Source organism: Polistes fuscatus, unplaced genomic scaffold (assembly GCF_010416935.1).
Source record: "Polistes fuscatus isolate 324 unplaced genomic scaffold, CU_Pfus_HIC Scaffold11, whole genome shotgun sequence".
NCBI classification, from domain to species: Eukaryota; Metazoa; Arthropoda; class Insecta; order Hymenoptera; family Vespidae; genus Polistes; species Polistes fuscatus.
The window spans coordinates 1711611-1731682 of NW_025113009.1; the positions used below are offsets into that span (position 1 = coordinate 1711611).

Genomic DNA, 20072 nt, shown 5'->3' on the forward strand with positions numbered 1-20072 from the left:
TAGCATAATCTTTGCTGAAACAAATTGCTAGGAATGTGTTGAAGACTAGAGAAAATGTATTAGCGAAATGATTAAATGAATTATGTTAAAAAATCGTATATGTCATATACGATATACACATATATGAAATGTTGAGATCGAGAGAGGCAAATTAAATAAATCATTACTTATTAAGAAAGATAAGCAAGCTGAAATATGAAGATATCCACAGCGGCGTCCGGAACCTGTGAGTAAAATTAAAAAGACAAGATGGTAACCGTTTTAAGTGCATTAGAAACGCGAATGTATCAGCGCGTTTTGCACATATTTATAAATATAAATTGTTTTATTATTTAAATGATATAAGATAATATTCAAATTTGTTATTCGTATTCATTGACGTAGGAAAAAACTAAGTTTTCACTTGAAAAACAGACAAATTGTATTCTTTTCAAAATATCTATTACGATCATACAATATAAAAACATAATCCGTTATGAGATGGCACCATTCGTAGATATATATATATAAGAATTAAAGAAAATTGAGAATATATCTTTCATTTTCATTACACAGAAAATAATAAAACGATGACGTGCTATTCAGTGCGTTAAAAGTGTCGATACGTATTATTTATTATTAAAAATATAATATTAGCTATTAAAAAAATTGGATTATTATATATATTTACAAATGAATATGTATAGTTGTAATTAACAACTTTGATTATAATATACCAGAAAATTTGTATACATTAATAATCTATTTTGAAAATAGTAAATAGTTAATAAAATAAATTGATACTTTAGAAAGAAGCGTGCGTTACCGTATTGGGCTGAGCATGCTGCGAAAGTTTGAATGAAATAAGTAGGTGCTCATCGATAGCTTGTCGTATCCTTTTTTTAATTATAATATTATCCTTTTTGCAGATATTAAGCACGGCCTCCCCCCCGGCCCCTCAACCCACCAATTTTATAAAATAATACACCAAGTCACTTACCAGAAACTATTTTATTAGCGTCGGCAATCACCCTTTGTCGTTTAATTTCTTCGTCGTCGAGCTCGTCGCGTGACTTTTTACTCATCGTGTCGGTAATGTGACATTTATGTTCTAAGAAATCGGCCATCACATCTCCCAATTCTTTTTCATCGCTTGCATATTTATCTTTGATGGGGGTCGAGGTTCCGTTGAATACAGTGCCATTAGCGATTGTGACATGCTGCTTGGCTGTTAAGTGCGGAGAAACGTGTTGTGAACGAAGAGCCGAAATATAAAGTGTTGAAATATATGTTTTTTAAATATGACGTGTGATTCATCATTAGCTAAGTGATGCATATTAAACAATGAAAGATATAACACGAAATCATGATTAAAATTACTATTGCTTAGCGTGCACATATTATATTGTTTTTATAATCACTATTATATTACTTTGAAAAAAAGAAATTCAGATCTCTTTCTCTATACTACTATACTTAAGTAATTATTAAAAAACAAAAACAAAAAAAATGCAGAACATAATATTTCTAATACCAAAAAGACAAATGTGTATATAATCATAGATACTGTAATGAAATTTATAATTATAAAAATAGATATGATTTCTCTTTCAAACACTTTCGTTATCACTATTAATAACTTTTTACTTACATCGTTTATCCTGCAAATGACTGGTGTTACTAAGCTCTTCTACGGATTCAGATTCCTGAAATTGAATCACATTTGATTATAATATGTTTGATGCATTGCAATGGTATGCATGAATTGTATAGATAATATTGCATACCTTCATTCTATCTGGTTCCTCATAATCAGGATCCATTTTTGGATCCATGGTTGCATCACGTCGAAGAGATGTGTCTCTGGAGGGTCCCAACTCCTCTTTCAAGGAGTCGAAACCTGGCTGATCTAACCGAACCCTTGCTACTGCTTTTTCGACATCGTCAGTTATAAGTTCTACGTTAAATATACATTTTTTTACAATATCTTCTCGGCCAATCTTCTGGAGTGCCTTTTCTAAAGTATTACCTATAAAAAGAATGATATTTATGTAGGATCACGGGGTTCGAAGCTCCGTCATCTTAATATAGATCATGTTTGCGCGTTCGTATGAGATTGCAAATAAAAAAAATAAGGAGCAAAGTTTATCGAAAAAAGAGTCTCGTAGCTAAACGGAAAGCAGAAAGTAATTAATTGAATGATTACTTTCTTTTTTTTTTTCATCGTTTAAATTAAGCTTATATATGATTCCGTTAGAATTTATTCAACTTATTCTTTCGAGATCTATGTTTGTATTATATTATACGACACGCATACGTATATATACATATAATATTTTCTATAAATATAACTACGTAATAATTATTCATAGCACAATGTAATAATACGAAAAAAATTTCACGAAATAAATAATAAGTACAAGTATATATGTTTAGTATTTAGAAATTTTCTTTTCTAAGCCACTCACTGTATATACATATATCTATATGAATATTTATATTTAAGAAATCATTTTCAAGAAAACGCACTTATAAAATTAATTCGTTCGTTAATATTCGTGACATATTACCCCATTTATAAAACATACCTGAAACTTTGGAACTGTGGTGACATATCGAAGGCGTTTTATGAAATATTATTAAAAGTTCGCTAGTATATAAATTCGTCGTTGGATTTTCGTACTCTTGATACAAAGATATGTGCATCTTCGTTTTGAATTTGTAATCAAACGTATATCATAGAAAAATAATTTATTATTAAATCACTGCACTCTCTTTTTTTCGCACGATATCACACTGACGTTAAAGTAAAAGAAAAAAGAGAGAGAAAAAAAAAGATCTATAAAATTATTACGAGCTGCTTGATATAAATTCTCAAGGAGAGAACCGACAAACAGGAAATAACAAACACGAGTAAATTTGACCGTATCCTTCAGACAATACTGCGCGACTGTTTGTCGTTCCACTGATTGCTGAGACGTTTTGCGTACTTCGTCAGAATAAGATGGAATCATTATAGTAGTGGGAAAGAGAAAGAAAGAAATAGAAAGAGAGTTGTGAGTTATGTCAGGAATAATAATGTAGCATGAGATCATCAACAACATTACGATCGAGATTCCACACGTCTGAGTCAATCGCAGTGAGCAAATCTTGTTTTCTTGACCTTGCGTGATGAAGCACGCTTCGACGATTATGGTATAATTATGATGTATCGTACTAATATAAATTTAATTTGTTTGGCGCCTATTTATATAGGTTCTATCATATATATCTATAATAGAAACTACGATAATAATTAAAATATATTTAAACTTACCCGTCGCCTTATTCCCATTACTTTGCCAGAGTTTGAACATCGCTGCCGCTTGTTGAGCTGGCTTATCAGGATAATTCTGTTTTATCAAGGATACATCGTTCGGAGCAATGTTAAGTTCTTCTGCTAATGGTTCCCAGTCCTTGCCTAGTAAATTTGCTATATCCCTTAAACGTATGGTTGCTCTATGTATAGCATCCGGTCGACCTAAAAGTAAAATAATTACAAGATCTCAACTAAATACTTAACTGGTAATTCAAAATATAATCCTAATCACAATAATAGTAATAATAAAATGATCAATAATTGTTACATACTGATTCCACCGTCTCGTAGAAAACTATAATTTTTCGATAATTCAAGTAAATCCAATTCTGAGACTGCAGGTTCTGGCGAAATCTTTTCAGGTAATAAAATATTCAATGTACATATTGGCGTTTGCGGTACCTCGCCTTTAGGAACCTTAGGCTCACTCATAAACATTATTCGACCCATCATATCTACCGCATCTGGATCTTTTATCCGCGCAGTAAACGGTACTCTATTTTCTTTAAACGCTCTGAATGGTAATTGAAGTTGTTCGCCGCTTTTTAATACTGGTACGAGATTACCCGTAAATTCCATGTATTGAGTTTTGCCTTCTAACACCTGCACAACGTACACAATGTAACACATTCGATAATTACGTTTCTTATTTTTATATTAATACAAAATTTCCACACACACACACACTTACTTCAACATCTCTACTCTTCGCAACTTCGGTAAAATGTTCTTGATGTTCAAGAGTTTTATCCTCTTTGTCATCGGTCATACAAAATACGCGTATCCTGGCCTCCAAAGGATCTATACGTTTGGCGAATACTACGAATCTATAAATAATATTAATCGATTTATTAAATTTTTATAAAAGAAAAACAAAACCCCATAAAGAGAAAAGAAATATATTCCTAAAGACAAAGATAATTAATTATTTTGCAAAATATTTCTTGTTACCATTCAGTATAATTGTCAAACGTACTTAGCCATAAATGGTACATGAGTAGCATGGGTATATAGTTCTGTAGCCATTTTGGTTGCTTCCGAAATATTTCGGCAGTCCATTAGCCAAAAACGAGCAGATACCGTGGTTGTAAAAGAGACACAATCCTTGACGAAAGTCAACGGCGTCGAACCTGTGACATCCTCCCAGACTGCCCGAGACTGACCCCCTGAACGACATACATGTCAAGTCCAATAATATTATTAAAATATGTCCGTACTAAAAATGTTCAATAACAGTAGTGAAACGTGTGTTTTTTTATCCGGTGCGACCGAAATTAATTACAGTCTCGAATAAATGTGAAGAGAATCAAAAACTAATCATTTTTATAATATTTAAATCGTTTTTTTCTTTCTTCTTTTTTTTTTTTTTGATGGTCATGAGTGCAAATATGTTGATTTCATTAGCAAATAGAAAGGACGGGAGGATGCTTGACGTAATCATTCTCGTTTTATAATGAATATGAATAATGATTTTTAGAAATGTTTTTTTTCTTTATAAAAAAGATATGATGAAATATTTTAGACGTAGATATGTTTGTATATATATATATATTTTTGTATATACACACACACACACACATACTCATGGAATTGGGTAAAAAATAGAAATTCACTAAAACCTGAAAATACATACTAATTACAAATAATATACGTGTAATGATGTTTATAAAAATTTAATGAACGTTTTGTATTTAACATCGGTCTCTAGAAATGTGTATAGCGTGCTATGGATTATTATGTACACAAGACAAGTATAATGAATATAAAAAAAGCTTCGTTATTTGCATATTTTTATACGCACCAATTGAGAGAAGATATTAATAAATACCTAGATAAAAAGCAACACGGGTGTACTCTGATCTCGGAAGATATGTATTTCAAACAAAACGCACAAATATTAGCGAATGTAGTTGAAATCATTGAAAAAATATAACGTGATATTTAAATTAAATTAATATTTGAAAAACGAGGAAAAAAATAAAAAAGAAAAATGATGTAACGTAAATCTGTGATATTTGTTGAACAACTACTAAGCCCCGGATTGAAAATGTTAACGAAAAAAAATGTGGCTGTGCGCATGTAATAATTTAACGTAAAAAAAAGAAAAAAAAACAAAAAGAAAAAAATGCGATATTTTGCAATACTTCTTCGTCGTTAGAATAAATTCTAACGTCGAGAATGGTACTTTCTCGGATTTCAGATAAGTACGTGTATATTACATTAAGCACAATGTCGATATAAAATTTGATATAGAATGAAAGCTTGACATATTGAAGCAATTACCATTCAACTGAATGTGCTGAAACAAAAACTTTGAATTTGACGCTTACGATGAGCTAAGTAATAAAACTTTTGATCTACTTTTAATTAATAATCCATACCTAAATGACTCAATCCTAACAATATGCAAGCATTAACAATGAATCACAACAAGATATGTATACAACAATGGTACTCAACGAAATGTTTCTATGGAACATGCAGCTACCATCTCCCTTTTAAATCTCTATCCGAAGGTCTTCGGGATACTGCCACTGATAACGAGAAAACTTGAAACGATGCATACACTTTCAATAAGAAGATTATAAATTACAGTCGAAAATAATTCACTTGGCTGACACTTACTCGATAGACAAGATCTTCCTCGACCCTTCAGTATCGATTTTCCTTTTTTTAAAAAGAGAAAAATTGTTTACGTGTCTGATTTATGCAACTAGGAAGAAAGAAAAAAAAAAACTAATTTTTGCAAGCTATTATAAACTAATCGTAAGAATAAATAATAAAACCATTATCTATATATCGTAATAGTTTTCACATTCCACAAATGAACGACCTTTTCTTCTTCTTTTTCTTTTTTTTTTTACGTATAGTTCTGTTCGTTTTCCTTCATTAATGTGTAATCGATATATTTACAGAGATCAAAACCCTTCATATCATTTGTGCATCTCTAATTGAAATAGATTATAATAAATAATAATACAATATTTATAGAAACAATTATCTCGCCCGATACCAAAGGGTAAACCGCAGTCAGTGTTTATCAGCTACAGATAAATTATAAAAATTACTCAGTCAGTAAAAAAAAAAAAATACAATATCAAGAAAAAAATAAATAAATAAAGAAGTAAAATATATATATATATATATTGCGATCGCAAATATGAAAACGACATAAGTATATAAGTTAGATATGCGTAGCTACAAATACACAAAAGACTATTAAAAAATATAACACTTAAATATCGCAAATGTTATTACATGTGTGTATAGTATAAAAATAAAAAAACCGATAGCATGCCGCGCAGTCCCGACGACCTGAGAACAGACGAGATTGCCTACCGACGTTGTCATCATGCCTAACTAAACTACAAATCGATTTACTCGAATGCTTAAAAAATCTGGCAAGATATATAATATATATATATATATAAATAAATATATATATATGTATATATTATATATATATATATATTTTTATGACACCCAAATTGATTGCGACAGAACGATTTTCAACAATTTATCGGTAAGAGATTTTCCAGTAAGACGGTACGCTGCTCTACAATATTACGCGCAAGCATATATTACCAGTTATGCTGCACAGGAGCCTTAGGGTCGGTGCATCCCCCGAGTATTGGTTAATCATGCCTTTATTAGCTGCTTGTGGAACTGGTATGGTCAAAGTTATCGGCTTATGGAACTTTCGTCGTCGTGGTTCTACCGTAACTATGGGCGATACTGCGACTCGATTACCTAGTAGTTTAGCTACTAGTTCAGCTGGTATCGGATGGGCCTGAAGATAAATTCAAACGTCAATATATCATCAATTTAAATAAACAATATTTATTATATTCCACATATATAGATAATATTATTTATAATACCATTTCATAATAGTAAAATTCATTGTATAGAAAATATAATAGTTGACTCTTTTAGACCATACCTGTAAGCCAACTCTAATCTTCTTGGTCAAAGCTGCAGGTGGGAATACAGCTTGAACCTGAGGAACAGCCGATGATGATACGGTACCACCTTCCGGTCCAACAGCGTGTACTTCTTGCCTGATGCGAGAGACAACCGCGAAATAATGTGGAAAATCAGCGGTAAGTATCCTTACGATACGCGACGTTTGAAGATCCTCTAGCTGGCTTAATTCTAAGATTGCGGGAAAAGAAGGTGAAGTGTAACAATATTTAAAAGAACAAAAAAAGAACAAAGAAAATGATCATTGCTGAAAAAACAATCGTTTAAATAGAATGAAACATATACCTTCTCCTTCAAAGCTCTCGTTAAGAACATCCTGTACAGCCTCCTCGCTAGCCTCCAGGGTATGTTCGCGCCAAGTTTCTCCGTTGTCCGAACGCAAGATAACTATTTCTCGTTCCTTCCCTCTTAATGATGCAAAATGTGGTACTTCGATGATGACGGGTCTGGATTTGAAAAAAAAAAAACAAAAAATAAAATAATAAATTAAAAATATATTTCATTTTTTTTTTCGTTTATAAATAATATTTTATATATAATATGATAATAAATATTATATATAATGTTAATATATTTGACATTATCTCTAAGTTTGAACTTACCCTAAAAATTTCGCACCGACTGGCCCAAGTTCTAAAATACGACTGGCCAAAGCCTCGCCTTCCATTAAGGGAGGCGGATTGGTCAATTTATCTCTCCTTAGATATCTGCAGGTTACTCTCATCGGCATTGCTGCTTTACGTGGGGGCACGATAACGCGAACTCCGCTGTGTCTACATCCCCTCATTGCACCACCCCTCGCGTCGACCAGGAAAGAAACCAGGAAGCTATCGTAGTAAATTGATTTTATGAAAAACTCATAATGATAATTAACTGCGAACAGTTGATTTGCCGTTCAATACTATTATACATTGATACCATATATAAATTTGTAAAAAAAGAAAAAAAGAGGATAAAATATAAATAAAACATTTTGCTTTCTTTCTTTTTTTTTTTTTTTTTTTTTTTTTTTGATAAACGTATGAAACCGCAATCGATGTTTCGTTCGTTCCTTTTCATCTTGAAGAAACCTTTTTAAATCATTTTTCAAGTTATATTCCATTTAAGAGAGTACGAAAATATCTTAATTAATAATAATTAAATTGAATATCGGTTAATTGTTCATTTTGCATTCGATATATCCCCGTTGACTTATAATTATAATAATTATTTTTCATAGCCAAGTCGCATCGTACGCCAAGCGTGTGGTAATGTGAAAGATTTAAGTATGCATCGGCAGAATGATACTATGAATCGCAAAGCAAAAAATGAATCAATTTCAATAGTATAGATTAAACATTTGATATAATAAATTAAAAAATATTGAAAATAATTTCCGTTCGTGTCTATCGTATGTATCGATCTTATTACCGAATGATTTATTTTTTTTGAAAGAATTTTGATTCTAATCGATAAAAGTGAATAATAATTACGACGAGGATAAGCTAAACGAGAAGCTAAGCACTCTACTCTGCAATTCTTGATTGAATTTTTGAATTTTTTTATTTGTATGTTCGTTTGTTTGTTTTTGTTTTTAGTAAACGAAGCTGCAAGCTGAACTGTATGATCACATCAAAGAACTATGTGAAAACATCGAAAAGGTCAATTGTTAAAAAACCAACGAAAAAAAAAATCCATTAAAAGTATATATATAATATAATATAATATAATATAATATAATACATTCTCCAACAATTTGTTCGTGTGCGAATGACTAATAAAATTCTAAATAAGATTGCATTTGAATGAAACTTATGTGATATAACGGTAGCTGTAGGCAAACGTTTTTACAGCGAATACATAAAATCGATGAGAAAGATAATTCTAATAAAACTTTATTTCAACAAACACACCGATCGATAAGATCGTAATTCGTTATTCACAGTATGTGTTCGCTGCTAGACGAACTTCTATCGATTAACAAAAAAAAAATAAAATATGACTAAAAGTTTTCGACTACGGGGAGAAGAAGAAGTGGGGGTGGTGGTGTGCAGCAGGAATGACAAAAAAGTGTCGAACGCATGAAAGTATACAATTCAGGAGCACAACGTCTAATAGCAGAAGCTAAAAGATTCAAGAGAAGATCCACTTACTTTCTCCATTGTGGGATTCTGCGAGTAGCGCAAATTAAATAACAGAGGATCGGAAACAAAATAAAAAACGCGTTAGTATTCATTCGTTCCCATAAATATGACGGTGAATGATGCCATAAAAATAAAGAGAAAAAGAGATAGAGATAGAGATAGAAATAGAAATAGAGAAAGAGAGAGAGAGAGAGAGAGAAAGAGAAAGATGAGATCATGAATTATTATATTCTGCCACAACTTTACAGATTTTCGAAAGTATTAATAAATCAGCGGACAGTTAGTTGAATCATTAAATGATTCCTTCAAATATTGCCAATTGATAATCGCTGATAGCTTCGAAAACCCGCAATGATCACACGCAAACCACTTTTTTTATTAAGTACACATTGCGGAAGGGAATTAACAATAATAATTATGTATTATAGTAGAGACGCGCGAGAGACAACACATCACTCACACTATACGAAAAATAGACATACATTGGGACTGCAACGTAAGAGGAAGGATTTCGAAATCTGCCTGATGATATGCTGTCGATTGAAATCATTATAGAAATTGGATTCTTATGTTATTAATATATTTTAATTTTTAATAATATGAATATATGAATATATTTAATATCGTATACGAGATTCTATTAATTCTTAGATAATGTGTATATAATATTTATTATTATTATTATTAGCAGCATAAAAGAGGACAGATCTCGTTTTATGCGCATAACGTAGCTGAATAAGAAAGAAACAAAAAGTAATGGAACTATTTTTATAAGATACATCCGCACGAGCAAAAACAGCCGTTTTAAAGGACTAATTGTTTTTCACCTAATTTCTCTTTTCGTTAGAATTCACGACGGATGAACGATTCTTCTTTTTTTTTTTGTAAGAAAAACACTTTTGTAAAAAAACTTTCCACGATCGTAGAAGTAATTGTCCTCGGTGGAATTAGATTTATCAGTCATGTGCCAAGAACAAAGAATATACGCTTAATTTTTGTTCGTATCATTTTTCGTTGTAACGATAAATTATTGATTTCCTTCCTTACGATCCTAATTCAATTTGAAAACATGTGCTTTATTATTTTCATCAACGACGTCGATCGATCGATATTAACGTGCTTGATTTAATATCGAATAGAAACAATTTGATAACGAATTAAACGGTAAATTATCGGACGATATTTATACGTGGTAAATAATCTGATGATAAAAATTAGGAAAGGAATCGTGGACTACATATCAAGCACGTGAGTCTAATATAATAAAAACGGAATGGTATACCTGTCCCTCTCCATTCCTTGTCCTTTTGACATGGTGCCAAGAGCAGCCAGCGATGTAATTAGGAACTCTATAGAGGCACTAATCTCGGAACAAAACCGTGTATGATTATCGACACTTGTTTTATTTCATGCACATGCTTAATGTTCTTTTATAAAATCGTGCAGTTGAAGTTTCGTTCTTAGAAACTTTAGCGATTGACGCAACACTGCCAAACGTATTTCTTGAAACTCATAAAACTGTGCTCCATAATATTATACTCGAAACAATCACACTCAACATTTCGAAAATAGAACAATATGACGCAAGTATTTTATCCCCAGACGTTTTAAACCTACATACGAGAGAAATTTAATAGATGCGTGTTAGTTGAACCAAAAAAATATATATATATTTAAGATACTAATCGTTAACGAAATGATTTAAACGTGTTATATCAAAAAAAAAAAAGAATCGTTCATCTTCGAATATATTTAAACATTTCATGCTAAATTGCTACATCGTTTAAAAACAATGCTACGAGCAAGACAAGCGGCTACATGAAAACACGTATGAGAATGCAAAGGTGTAACTGAACAACTCTGTCTATCTTTTTTAACTATTGTAATTAACGAATTGTATTGAAGTATCGATGAGATCGCGCGATGTTTTTGTACAGAGAAAGTGAGATGATAAATGTGAAATAACGCAATGATTATTTTTCTTTTTAACGTGTTAACGTTATATTATGCGTTTTTCTTGTTTCTTTTTTCTTTCTTTTTTTTCTTTTTTTTCATTTATTTATAACCCAAAATAATTTCTTTACTCCGAGATAGGATTAGTTGGAGCTTCGTAACGAACCTTTAACCCGTTTAATAAAGATCTATCAAACATCGATAATTTAGCAAGTAATAGGCTTGAGAGATAAATTAGAAGTAAACTAGAAGATAAATTACATAGCAACCAATAAATTTGAAGGATTAGTTACAGCAGGATACTTTCATCAACACACACCGTATCACACTATAATACACAACATTATTGTTTTTTCATAATCAACACTATATTACCGTAGTAAATACGCTAAAATATATATACGAGATGCAATATCTTATGCAATTGTACACGTTTTTGGCATCGACACTAAATATTTTATAAATTAACGTTGTCCAAGAATTTTGTCAATCTTACTTTTATCGTCGTGCGTAAACAAATTTTCTTAAATACACACGCGCTCCTTAAATCTTTATTTTTCTACCTATACAATTTCATGATCATGTATTTTTTTTAAAGAGATAAGCTGTATAATTATAAATTTTATTCGTATCATCGATATTCTCATATTCGACACATTATATCGAATAATATGTTAATGGATGAATTACAAAATTTTGAACATTAAATAGAAATTTAATAGAAGCTTCATTAAAAAGTTATAAACAAAAATATGAAACGACAACGGACCGATGTTTTTATTTGAATATGTATATATATTCAGACCTCATTTTTTTACTTGAAAAATTAAATTTCCTATTAACTAACAGAAGTTAATACGTGTCAAGGATGAATGCAAAGAATTCGTGACGCATTGGGATTAAGGAAAATAAAAAAGATATTAGTAATACGATAAATTCTATTCTCTAGTTTCTAACATTCATAATGACGAACAACATATTAAAATGGCATTATAATTTGAACGAAAACACTCTATTCCTATGCGTTATCCAATTAGAAAATGAAATCGTTGTCGTTTTATATTTTTATTATAACGTTTTAATAAATCATTTAACATAATATTGTGTTTTCTTATTTTTATTCATAAAATATGATAGTAAAATTTTGAAAAAAAAAAAAAAAATTTGCACAACCTGTACGTAATCATTAATAATAAAAATAATAATAATGATACAGCTTATCGAACTCCGTCGTGCTATTAACTAATTTTCATTAAAATGTCTGTATAGAATTAAAAAAAAAAAAATATGAAAAAAAAATGGATACATACCCAACGTGAACCGGATGCCTATTGATATCTATATTGTCCGGTTTTAGAATTGCGGCATTAGAACGTTGATAGTTTTCCTTGGTGATCATTTCTGTTATCGTGGGAGCTAGAAAATTGTAAACCAAATAAAAAAAAAAAAAGAAAAGAAAAAGGAAAAAAGTTCTTTAGACGATAACGAAAAATCACGTAGGATGTTTCCCGTTGTTAATTAAACGACTGACTAGAAAGAAGAAAATAAAATTTGTCTAACGTACCTCCAGCATGTCGATTATCTCTTTCGTCATCGGTAACATTAACGCGCATAGAATCGTCTCCCATAGATTTCATATCATCAACAGTCATGTAACGGTATTGATGTTGGTCGCTGAGCATCGGATCTTCACCTGCATAAACGAACAATGAGATCTTTATTACGGTTCACGGTATACTCGTTAATAAGTTCTTCTCGTGAAGTTAATATGAATACAATGTGATAGATTATAATACCGTATGATAATAATAATAATAATAATACTATTTATATCACAATTAAATCGTATGCACTAAATATTATTAAATGTATATGGACATTGGTTTGAGATGCCTTTGCAACGGAAATAAAAATAATATCATTGCCAATGAAATTATTAGGAATAAGCGAAATAACAAGCAAGATTGATAAAGGTATAATATGAAATAGCGCCGTTAGAAGGATTTTTTTTTTTTTCAAATAAACGTTATTTCTCATCGACCATTTTCTTTTTCTAAAAAGAAGAAAACAACGCGATGGGGTTTATCTTTTGTCTTCTTCTTCTTCTTCTTTGTTTTCTTCTTCTTCTTCTTCTTATTATTCTTCTTCTTCTTCATTTTCTTCTATTTATTTGTTTATCATTAAAGAACTGTTTAATCTCTTGTTATACATTTACACAAAGATTAAATCTCTCTGCCATTTAAGATACGAAACAATAAAGTACGTCATACTTCCTTAATTCGTCGTATTATCTGTCTCCGAAATCAAAAAATAAAATGCAGAAGTCTGTCTAACTACTGTTAAAACTCATTTTTCACACTGACAATGAGAGACTGAAATCTTGCCGCATTTACGATTGCGCATTATCAGACATTTCAAGAATATAGGCCACAATTATCCAATGGGATGGACAGCTCACAAATTTACCGCCCACGTCTAATAAGTTATCGGCAGATAAAAGCAAATTATTCTCTTCGCGCCTCTGTATATGTTAAAACATGTAAGATGTTGTAATATCTAAAAATAAAGACAAACAATATTATGTCGAGTTATTCCGAGTATGAGAGGAGAATAAGACCTTGAACCGTCGATGATAGATACGCGATGATTGCTGTCGAATAATTTTCCATTTTTTTCTTATTTTTTCTTCTCTCTCTCGTTTTAATCTAACGAGTACAAAGATGATAAAGTTTGAATTTCCTTTGGAAAACGTTTTCGGATAAATATTGCGGAATCAGATGAAAATCCGAATTTTCGTCATTCCACGTATTCAGAAATGTTTAATTTTATGGTATGAACGTAACCGTAACACAGAAACGCTAATTTTATCATCGTTCAAGGACACGTAATACAGTGAAACAGTTCTGTTAGACGTTCTAAGACGCTTCTATCTCGATGAAAGAACCAATTTCATAAACGGTGACCTATATCTTCTGGAGAGTTCGCGTTCTAATCATCTCTCGGAAGATCAGCTATATAATCGTGTCAAATCTCATTGAATGAGGAAGACTCTTCGAAGCGTCATGGGATGAAAATAGTTTAATAATAATAATAATCTACGAAAGAAATTATGACTCTTAATAGCTCGATCGTTTTTTAAACGTAATAATACTTTAATCTGTAAATATAGTGCAATGAAAATTATTATTGACTTGTAAGAAAATTGAAAAGTCATGGCTGGATAAATTTCTCATTGTCCCACGTTATTCCTTATGTCATTGATGTAACCGTCTGTATCATTATTATATGTCGTATTCACGTAACGTACTGTATATATTCCTCTTTCTCCTATAAACTTAATTAGGTATAACAAGTTCTGCTCACTTTTACATACGTATAGAAACGATATTCATGTAAACAAGGTCGTATCTATGGGTGCACGAACTGTGCAAGAGCACAGGGCTCATCAACACCATATAGATTGTTTTTTAATTATCATATAAATTAATAGTTATGCGTATAAATATATTTTTCATATTAGATTTAATTAATTAACAAAGATATTCTTTAATTTTTTAAATTTACATTTAATTTTATTGAACTATCACACATCACCGTGTATTTTCGGCGAATTTTTTATTTTTATCCTATGGTATCATTCTAAATTTTTTTAATTATTCATCCTATCTTATAGCAAAAACATCAAAATATGATATATACAAGTAAAAATATATATGTAAAATATATTATATACGTTTCTATCGTCATCGATATCAATGACAATTTAAACAGACACACCTTTCGTAAAATGGCCGAGTGATTTTCGGTCGATGTCGCAAAGTGGCAACTATTTGATACTATAACGTTATTCGTAGTACGAGGTGGTCATGGCTTAATTTAAAACAAATTGTTTGTGTCTGTAAGATTGGCGCTACAACTTGACGTCCTTGTCTTGCACTAGAGTTTACATTTGCAATGCAGAATGCATGTTCGCGCCATTGTTACGGTATACTTCCGTTATATATATATATCTACAGAATGAATATTTAACTTTTATTAATGGGCATGAGCCTTTAAAAAAAAGTCATGTTGATTCTACTATTCATTAATGTTATGTAACGAATATTAAATGATTTCGAATATGTATTTAACTAATTCCTCACAATTTAACAATTAATTTACACGATGCGGTTGCTGTTGTTGTTTACTGTAACAATAATATTGCCGCTTCTGCACATAAAACCGGTTTTTTAATTCTCGTTACGTTTGCTTGAACAATCGAACATAAACTGGCTAGATAATAATCATTGAAAATACATCAGTCATCGAAGTATCTATCGATAAAACAAAAAACATCGTTTGAATGTAATTATTACGATATTCGTGTCGTTGGATTTACCTAATACGATTTTTATTAGTAAAAGCGAATATTTAAAATCGATGATTTTCATAGTATACGATTAACGACCATTTCGTGTGAATATTATCGTTAAAAACGTATATGCATTATTACGAAAGGTGAAATAATTGATTAGGAAAAAAGATAAATGAGTGAGACGTACTTCCTTTCGAATTGTCGAACGAACGAACGAACGAACGAACGACAAGTATCGTAGCCTTTGACGTTTCGAGCAACGTGAACACGCGTTAATTTATCGTAAATAATTACGAAAAGCATAATGATAAGGTGCGTAGATGATGACGTGCATGAAATGATGTGCATGGAGCTATATAACGACAAGGATAATTGCATATTTACATATAATGTCGCTGTTCCTGCTGCGTGCACACCCGCAGCATGCCATCCCTTTCGACTCTTTTCCCTTTGCCTTTCCCTTTGCCATTTCGAACGGGAGACAGACGTCGATGTTTAAAAGGTAAGAAAATTTAACAAATAAAAGAAAAAATAAATAAATAAAAATATAAATAGAAAAACACTGAAAGATAACGAAGAGCGCGCGCGGTTTATATCGTCTTGTGCCTTTTGAACGGTAATAAGTGCACTGGTGCACTGTGACGAGGTTGCATACGGTGTACAGTAGGTACTCTCTATGCAGTCAACGCCATATAGAACGATATAAAGACAATTTAGTGGCGGTACGAGTTGTTACGTGTGCCTCATAATTATTGCATCACTGATTATTCGCAACTGTGCGTAATCCTTTGAATCGGTAGTTAAAATAATATCACCGTAGATCTTCCTACGTATTTATTTTTCCTTTTTTCATATATTCTTATCGTCGAATATTTTCAATCAAAAATTTTCGCGATATGGATACGAATAATAATATTCGTTCAAACGAATCAAATTAATCCGTTATGATCACCTTTGTCGCATTCTAGGATTGCGTAAAACGTTAGTTTATTTATTTTATCCTATGCGATGACACAAATCAGACGTGATCCTTCCTTCTCACGTTGAAACGTGATTAAAAGTTCGTATCGTAAAATTTGAGGAAATATCGGTATCACCGATTAGAAAGAAGAAATATAAATCACAAAATTGTAACGCCTTCTCTCTTTTTTTTTTTTTTTTTTTTTGATGCACCGCGTTCGTTCCGCTACAACGTTCGCATCCGCGGGGGTCAGGAACAGCGACTGTTTTGAGATTAATACAAGTTCGACGTAAGACCACCGCTAGAAACGTGACCTCATTTTATGAATCACCAATTTTATAATAGTCACTGCCTTCGAGCTTTCCCGCCAATTTATTTACACGACGCGAGGTATACCCCCGTTGCCCTCCCACGGGTTTCACCGTTCGATCGTTGAAACAACAACTCTGATTTTCTACTGTTTACACAACACGTTTTCTCAAGATCTATGGATGCGTGTCTTCCTATAGTAATAAGGTACGGAAAATTTCGTTTAAATAGCGCGTGCATGCTTAAGTTATGCGCATATTATAAACGATACGTTGAAAAATAACGTCGACTATAATATCGTGTTCATTGATCGAATAAAATTAATATCGATCGATTAGAAATAAATCCCCAACGTCTAATGATATATATATAATTATTACGCGATTTACTACTGGCGCTTGGCAAATGTTCACAACCGAAAAAAAAATATCCATCTAACGGGGAGCCTTCTTTACTTTGCTTTGAACGAAGAAACTACTATCGTCAGCGACAAATATAAAAAGAAGTCTTCCTGGAAGCATAAATCTCTAAAGGTAATCCGCGTGGTGAGTTGAAACCCTCCCAAAAAAAAAAAAAAAGTAAGATCAAGGGAAAGAGGGGGGGGGAAGAAAAAAGAGAAAAAAAAGTAAGAAAAGAAAAAGTAAGCGCCACCGCCACGTTGATGTTATATAAATTCGTGTGATATTTCGGTTCTTGGATCGGGTTTGGCAGTTGGCCAGAAGACGACGGGGGTTAAACTGACGACTAATTCTATTGCACCAATGAATAGAAGAAAACTCTCAACGAAACGTAAGTCGCGCGCCGTTGTCGTACGTACGTCGACGCGTTGCATAACAGGTAACAGACGATGTAGAATGCATGTCATAGGCTACAGACGGGTGTACAACGGGTGCAACGTTGAAAATGACAACGATGATGATGATGATGATGACGATGCCAAGGATCATGATATGTCAAAACCGAGCAACGAGCGAGCTAATCTACGTCCGTTTCTATCAACTTGTGTTAGAATAATAACGCTACTCGTTATTATGTTAATTGCATTAATGCCGGCCAGGAGAATGGCCCATTTCGTTAATCGTACAAAATGTAAAATTGTAACAAGAGGATGTACGGTTTCATGCGTTCAACGTGTTGTCTGCTGCACTTTAACGTGTACATCTCTTCTCTGTGTGTTCGCCGATTTCGATTCAAATGCATAACATTTTGATGCACACGTGTGTGTTTTTTTCTTCTCTTCTTTTTCTTCATCATCAACATCATCATCATCATCCAAACACGTTATCCGATATCTTGAAAATTTCGTTGGATAATTAAACGATTTCTAACTTGTCACGCATCGTAGTATTGTATAATATATTTACATAAATACGTGCGACACGTAAGTGAATTCACATACGAGAGAGAGAGAGAGAGCTCCATCTTATTGGAAAACTGTTCGCATTCATTCGCATAATGTCGATTGGGAAATATTAAGATTTAAGGTGATGTTTGTTGAAGTGAAGTGCATAAAATAAAAATTCAAATCATACTACTGCGTATTAGGGTCAAACTATCATGAGACTCAACAACTTTCGACATGGTAGGGTAGAACAACTGGAAAAAAAAAAAAAAAAAAAGAAAGAACTATAAGTTCGTCGTGTCTACTCGTAGTTATTAAAATATCGAAATGCTAACGATAACAATTTATATTTGTTTCATCTTTATTTATATAAAAGGGGGGTTTATTGTTTTACAGAAAGAAAGAAAAAAGGACCCAGAAGTATAAATCCAATAGCAAATGTAAGCTAGCGAGAGATAGGTAAATAATGTACAAGATGGATTGATTGGTCGCTTCGAGTTATAAGGAATCGAATAGATGGGAAGGGAATGCTTAAACGATGTACCAGACGATCTATGAGCTAAGAATTCCAGAGATCGACGAAAATATTACAAAATGACCCACATCACACGGCTCTTAGAAGAGTGTATGTGTGTACGGTATGTACTGCACGCACGTGTGACATGTGAATGAAAGAAAGAGAGAGAGAGAAAGAGAGAAAGAGAGAGAGAGAGAGTAGAGAGTAGAGACAGAGTGACAGAAAACAGAGAACTTACGGGTATAGGTCATTTGGCCCTTGTAGTAAGAAGGAAGGTACACGTGTTGCGCGTGTGGAGGCTGCCCGTACACATTCATGGCTGCCATGCCGATTTCATCACCACCTACATTATACGCCGGCGAGTAAGGTCATTTTTTTATCAAAACCCTAATTTTGCACCATCAAACATTGTTTCTATATCTCGTTATCACTGGGTTGTTAGTCTTCGTATAGTTAGTGTTAAACCAAAATATATACCTTCGCTGAAACTGCTATGAAGAATCTCATTTGTAATATATATAAGCAAGCAACTAATATCGTTTTAAATGTATTATAATATAATAAATAAATATATATATATTTATATTTATATTTATATTTATATATATATATATATTTATCTATACAAATATAATATTAATTATTACATAAGTAATGAATACTCAAGAAAACGCTAATAAATAATCAACTCTGCAAGAATCTGTTTCTATAATATGTTTAAATGTTAACTTTATTTTAAATCCTATACCTTATCTATACTATGTATACAGAGTGTCCTGCAACTTTATAATAGTACAAACGAGCGAGGGGTGAATTTACATGAAAAACTAAATCAAAAATGTAGAATTACACATTTGTTCGTAGCTTTGTTATTGAGAAAAATAAGTTTGAAAATTTGTCGAATACGTGTGCACACGATTCAGCTCGACAGATTCCACTATCTTACTCTCGGATATTTCGGAGAGCATTTTTGTGCTTCCTAATATATTTGCAAACATTATCAGTATGATGATACCTCTTATATCGATTTTACACTTATGTTTATCAAATGAGGCTTTTAGTTTCCAAGGTTGCAGACACAGTCGAGTGTAAAAGTACTCGATAAATTTTCAATCTTACTTATCTAAAAAACAAAGCGACGAGCAAATGTGATTCTACATTTTTTATTTAATTTTTTATATAGAATCAACCC

General features: G+C 31.9%; 1 protein-coding gene across 25 annotated transcripts in view; it reads right to left on the reverse strand.

The window, feature by feature from the left end:
* Positions 1–20072, reverse strand: part of LOC122526225 (ankyrin-3-like) — a 71915-nt gene that overhangs the window by 23133 nt on the left and 28710 nt on the right. For 12 of the 25 annotated variants that reach the window (XR_006305996.1, XR_006306007.1, XR_006306006.1 and 9 more), the window contains exons 18-33: positions 19119–19223; positions 12962–13090; positions 12708–12813; positions 9454–9471; positions 7924–8148; positions 7607–7767; positions 7281–7492; positions 6923–7127; positions 5963–6004; positions 4314–4512; positions 4029–4164; positions 3610–3940; positions 3296–3499; positions 1767–2008; positions 1631–1685; positions 980–1207 (exon numbers count right to left, since the gene is read on the reverse strand). Coding sequence is in view for 9 of the 25 variants with exons in the window: in XM_043649492.1 (XP_043505427.1) it covers positions 980–1207; positions 1631–1685; positions 1767–2008; positions 3296–3499; positions 3610–3940; positions 4029–4164; positions 4314–4512; positions 5963–6004; positions 6923–7127; positions 7281–7492; positions 7607–7767; positions 7924–8148; positions 9454–9471; positions 12708–12813; positions 12962–13090; positions 19119–19223 (2598 nt within the window). In the remaining 16 variants the exon portion in view is untranslated. The other 13 variants (XR_006306000.1, XM_043649497.1, XR_006305998.1 and 10 more) reach the window with 12 other exon arrangements.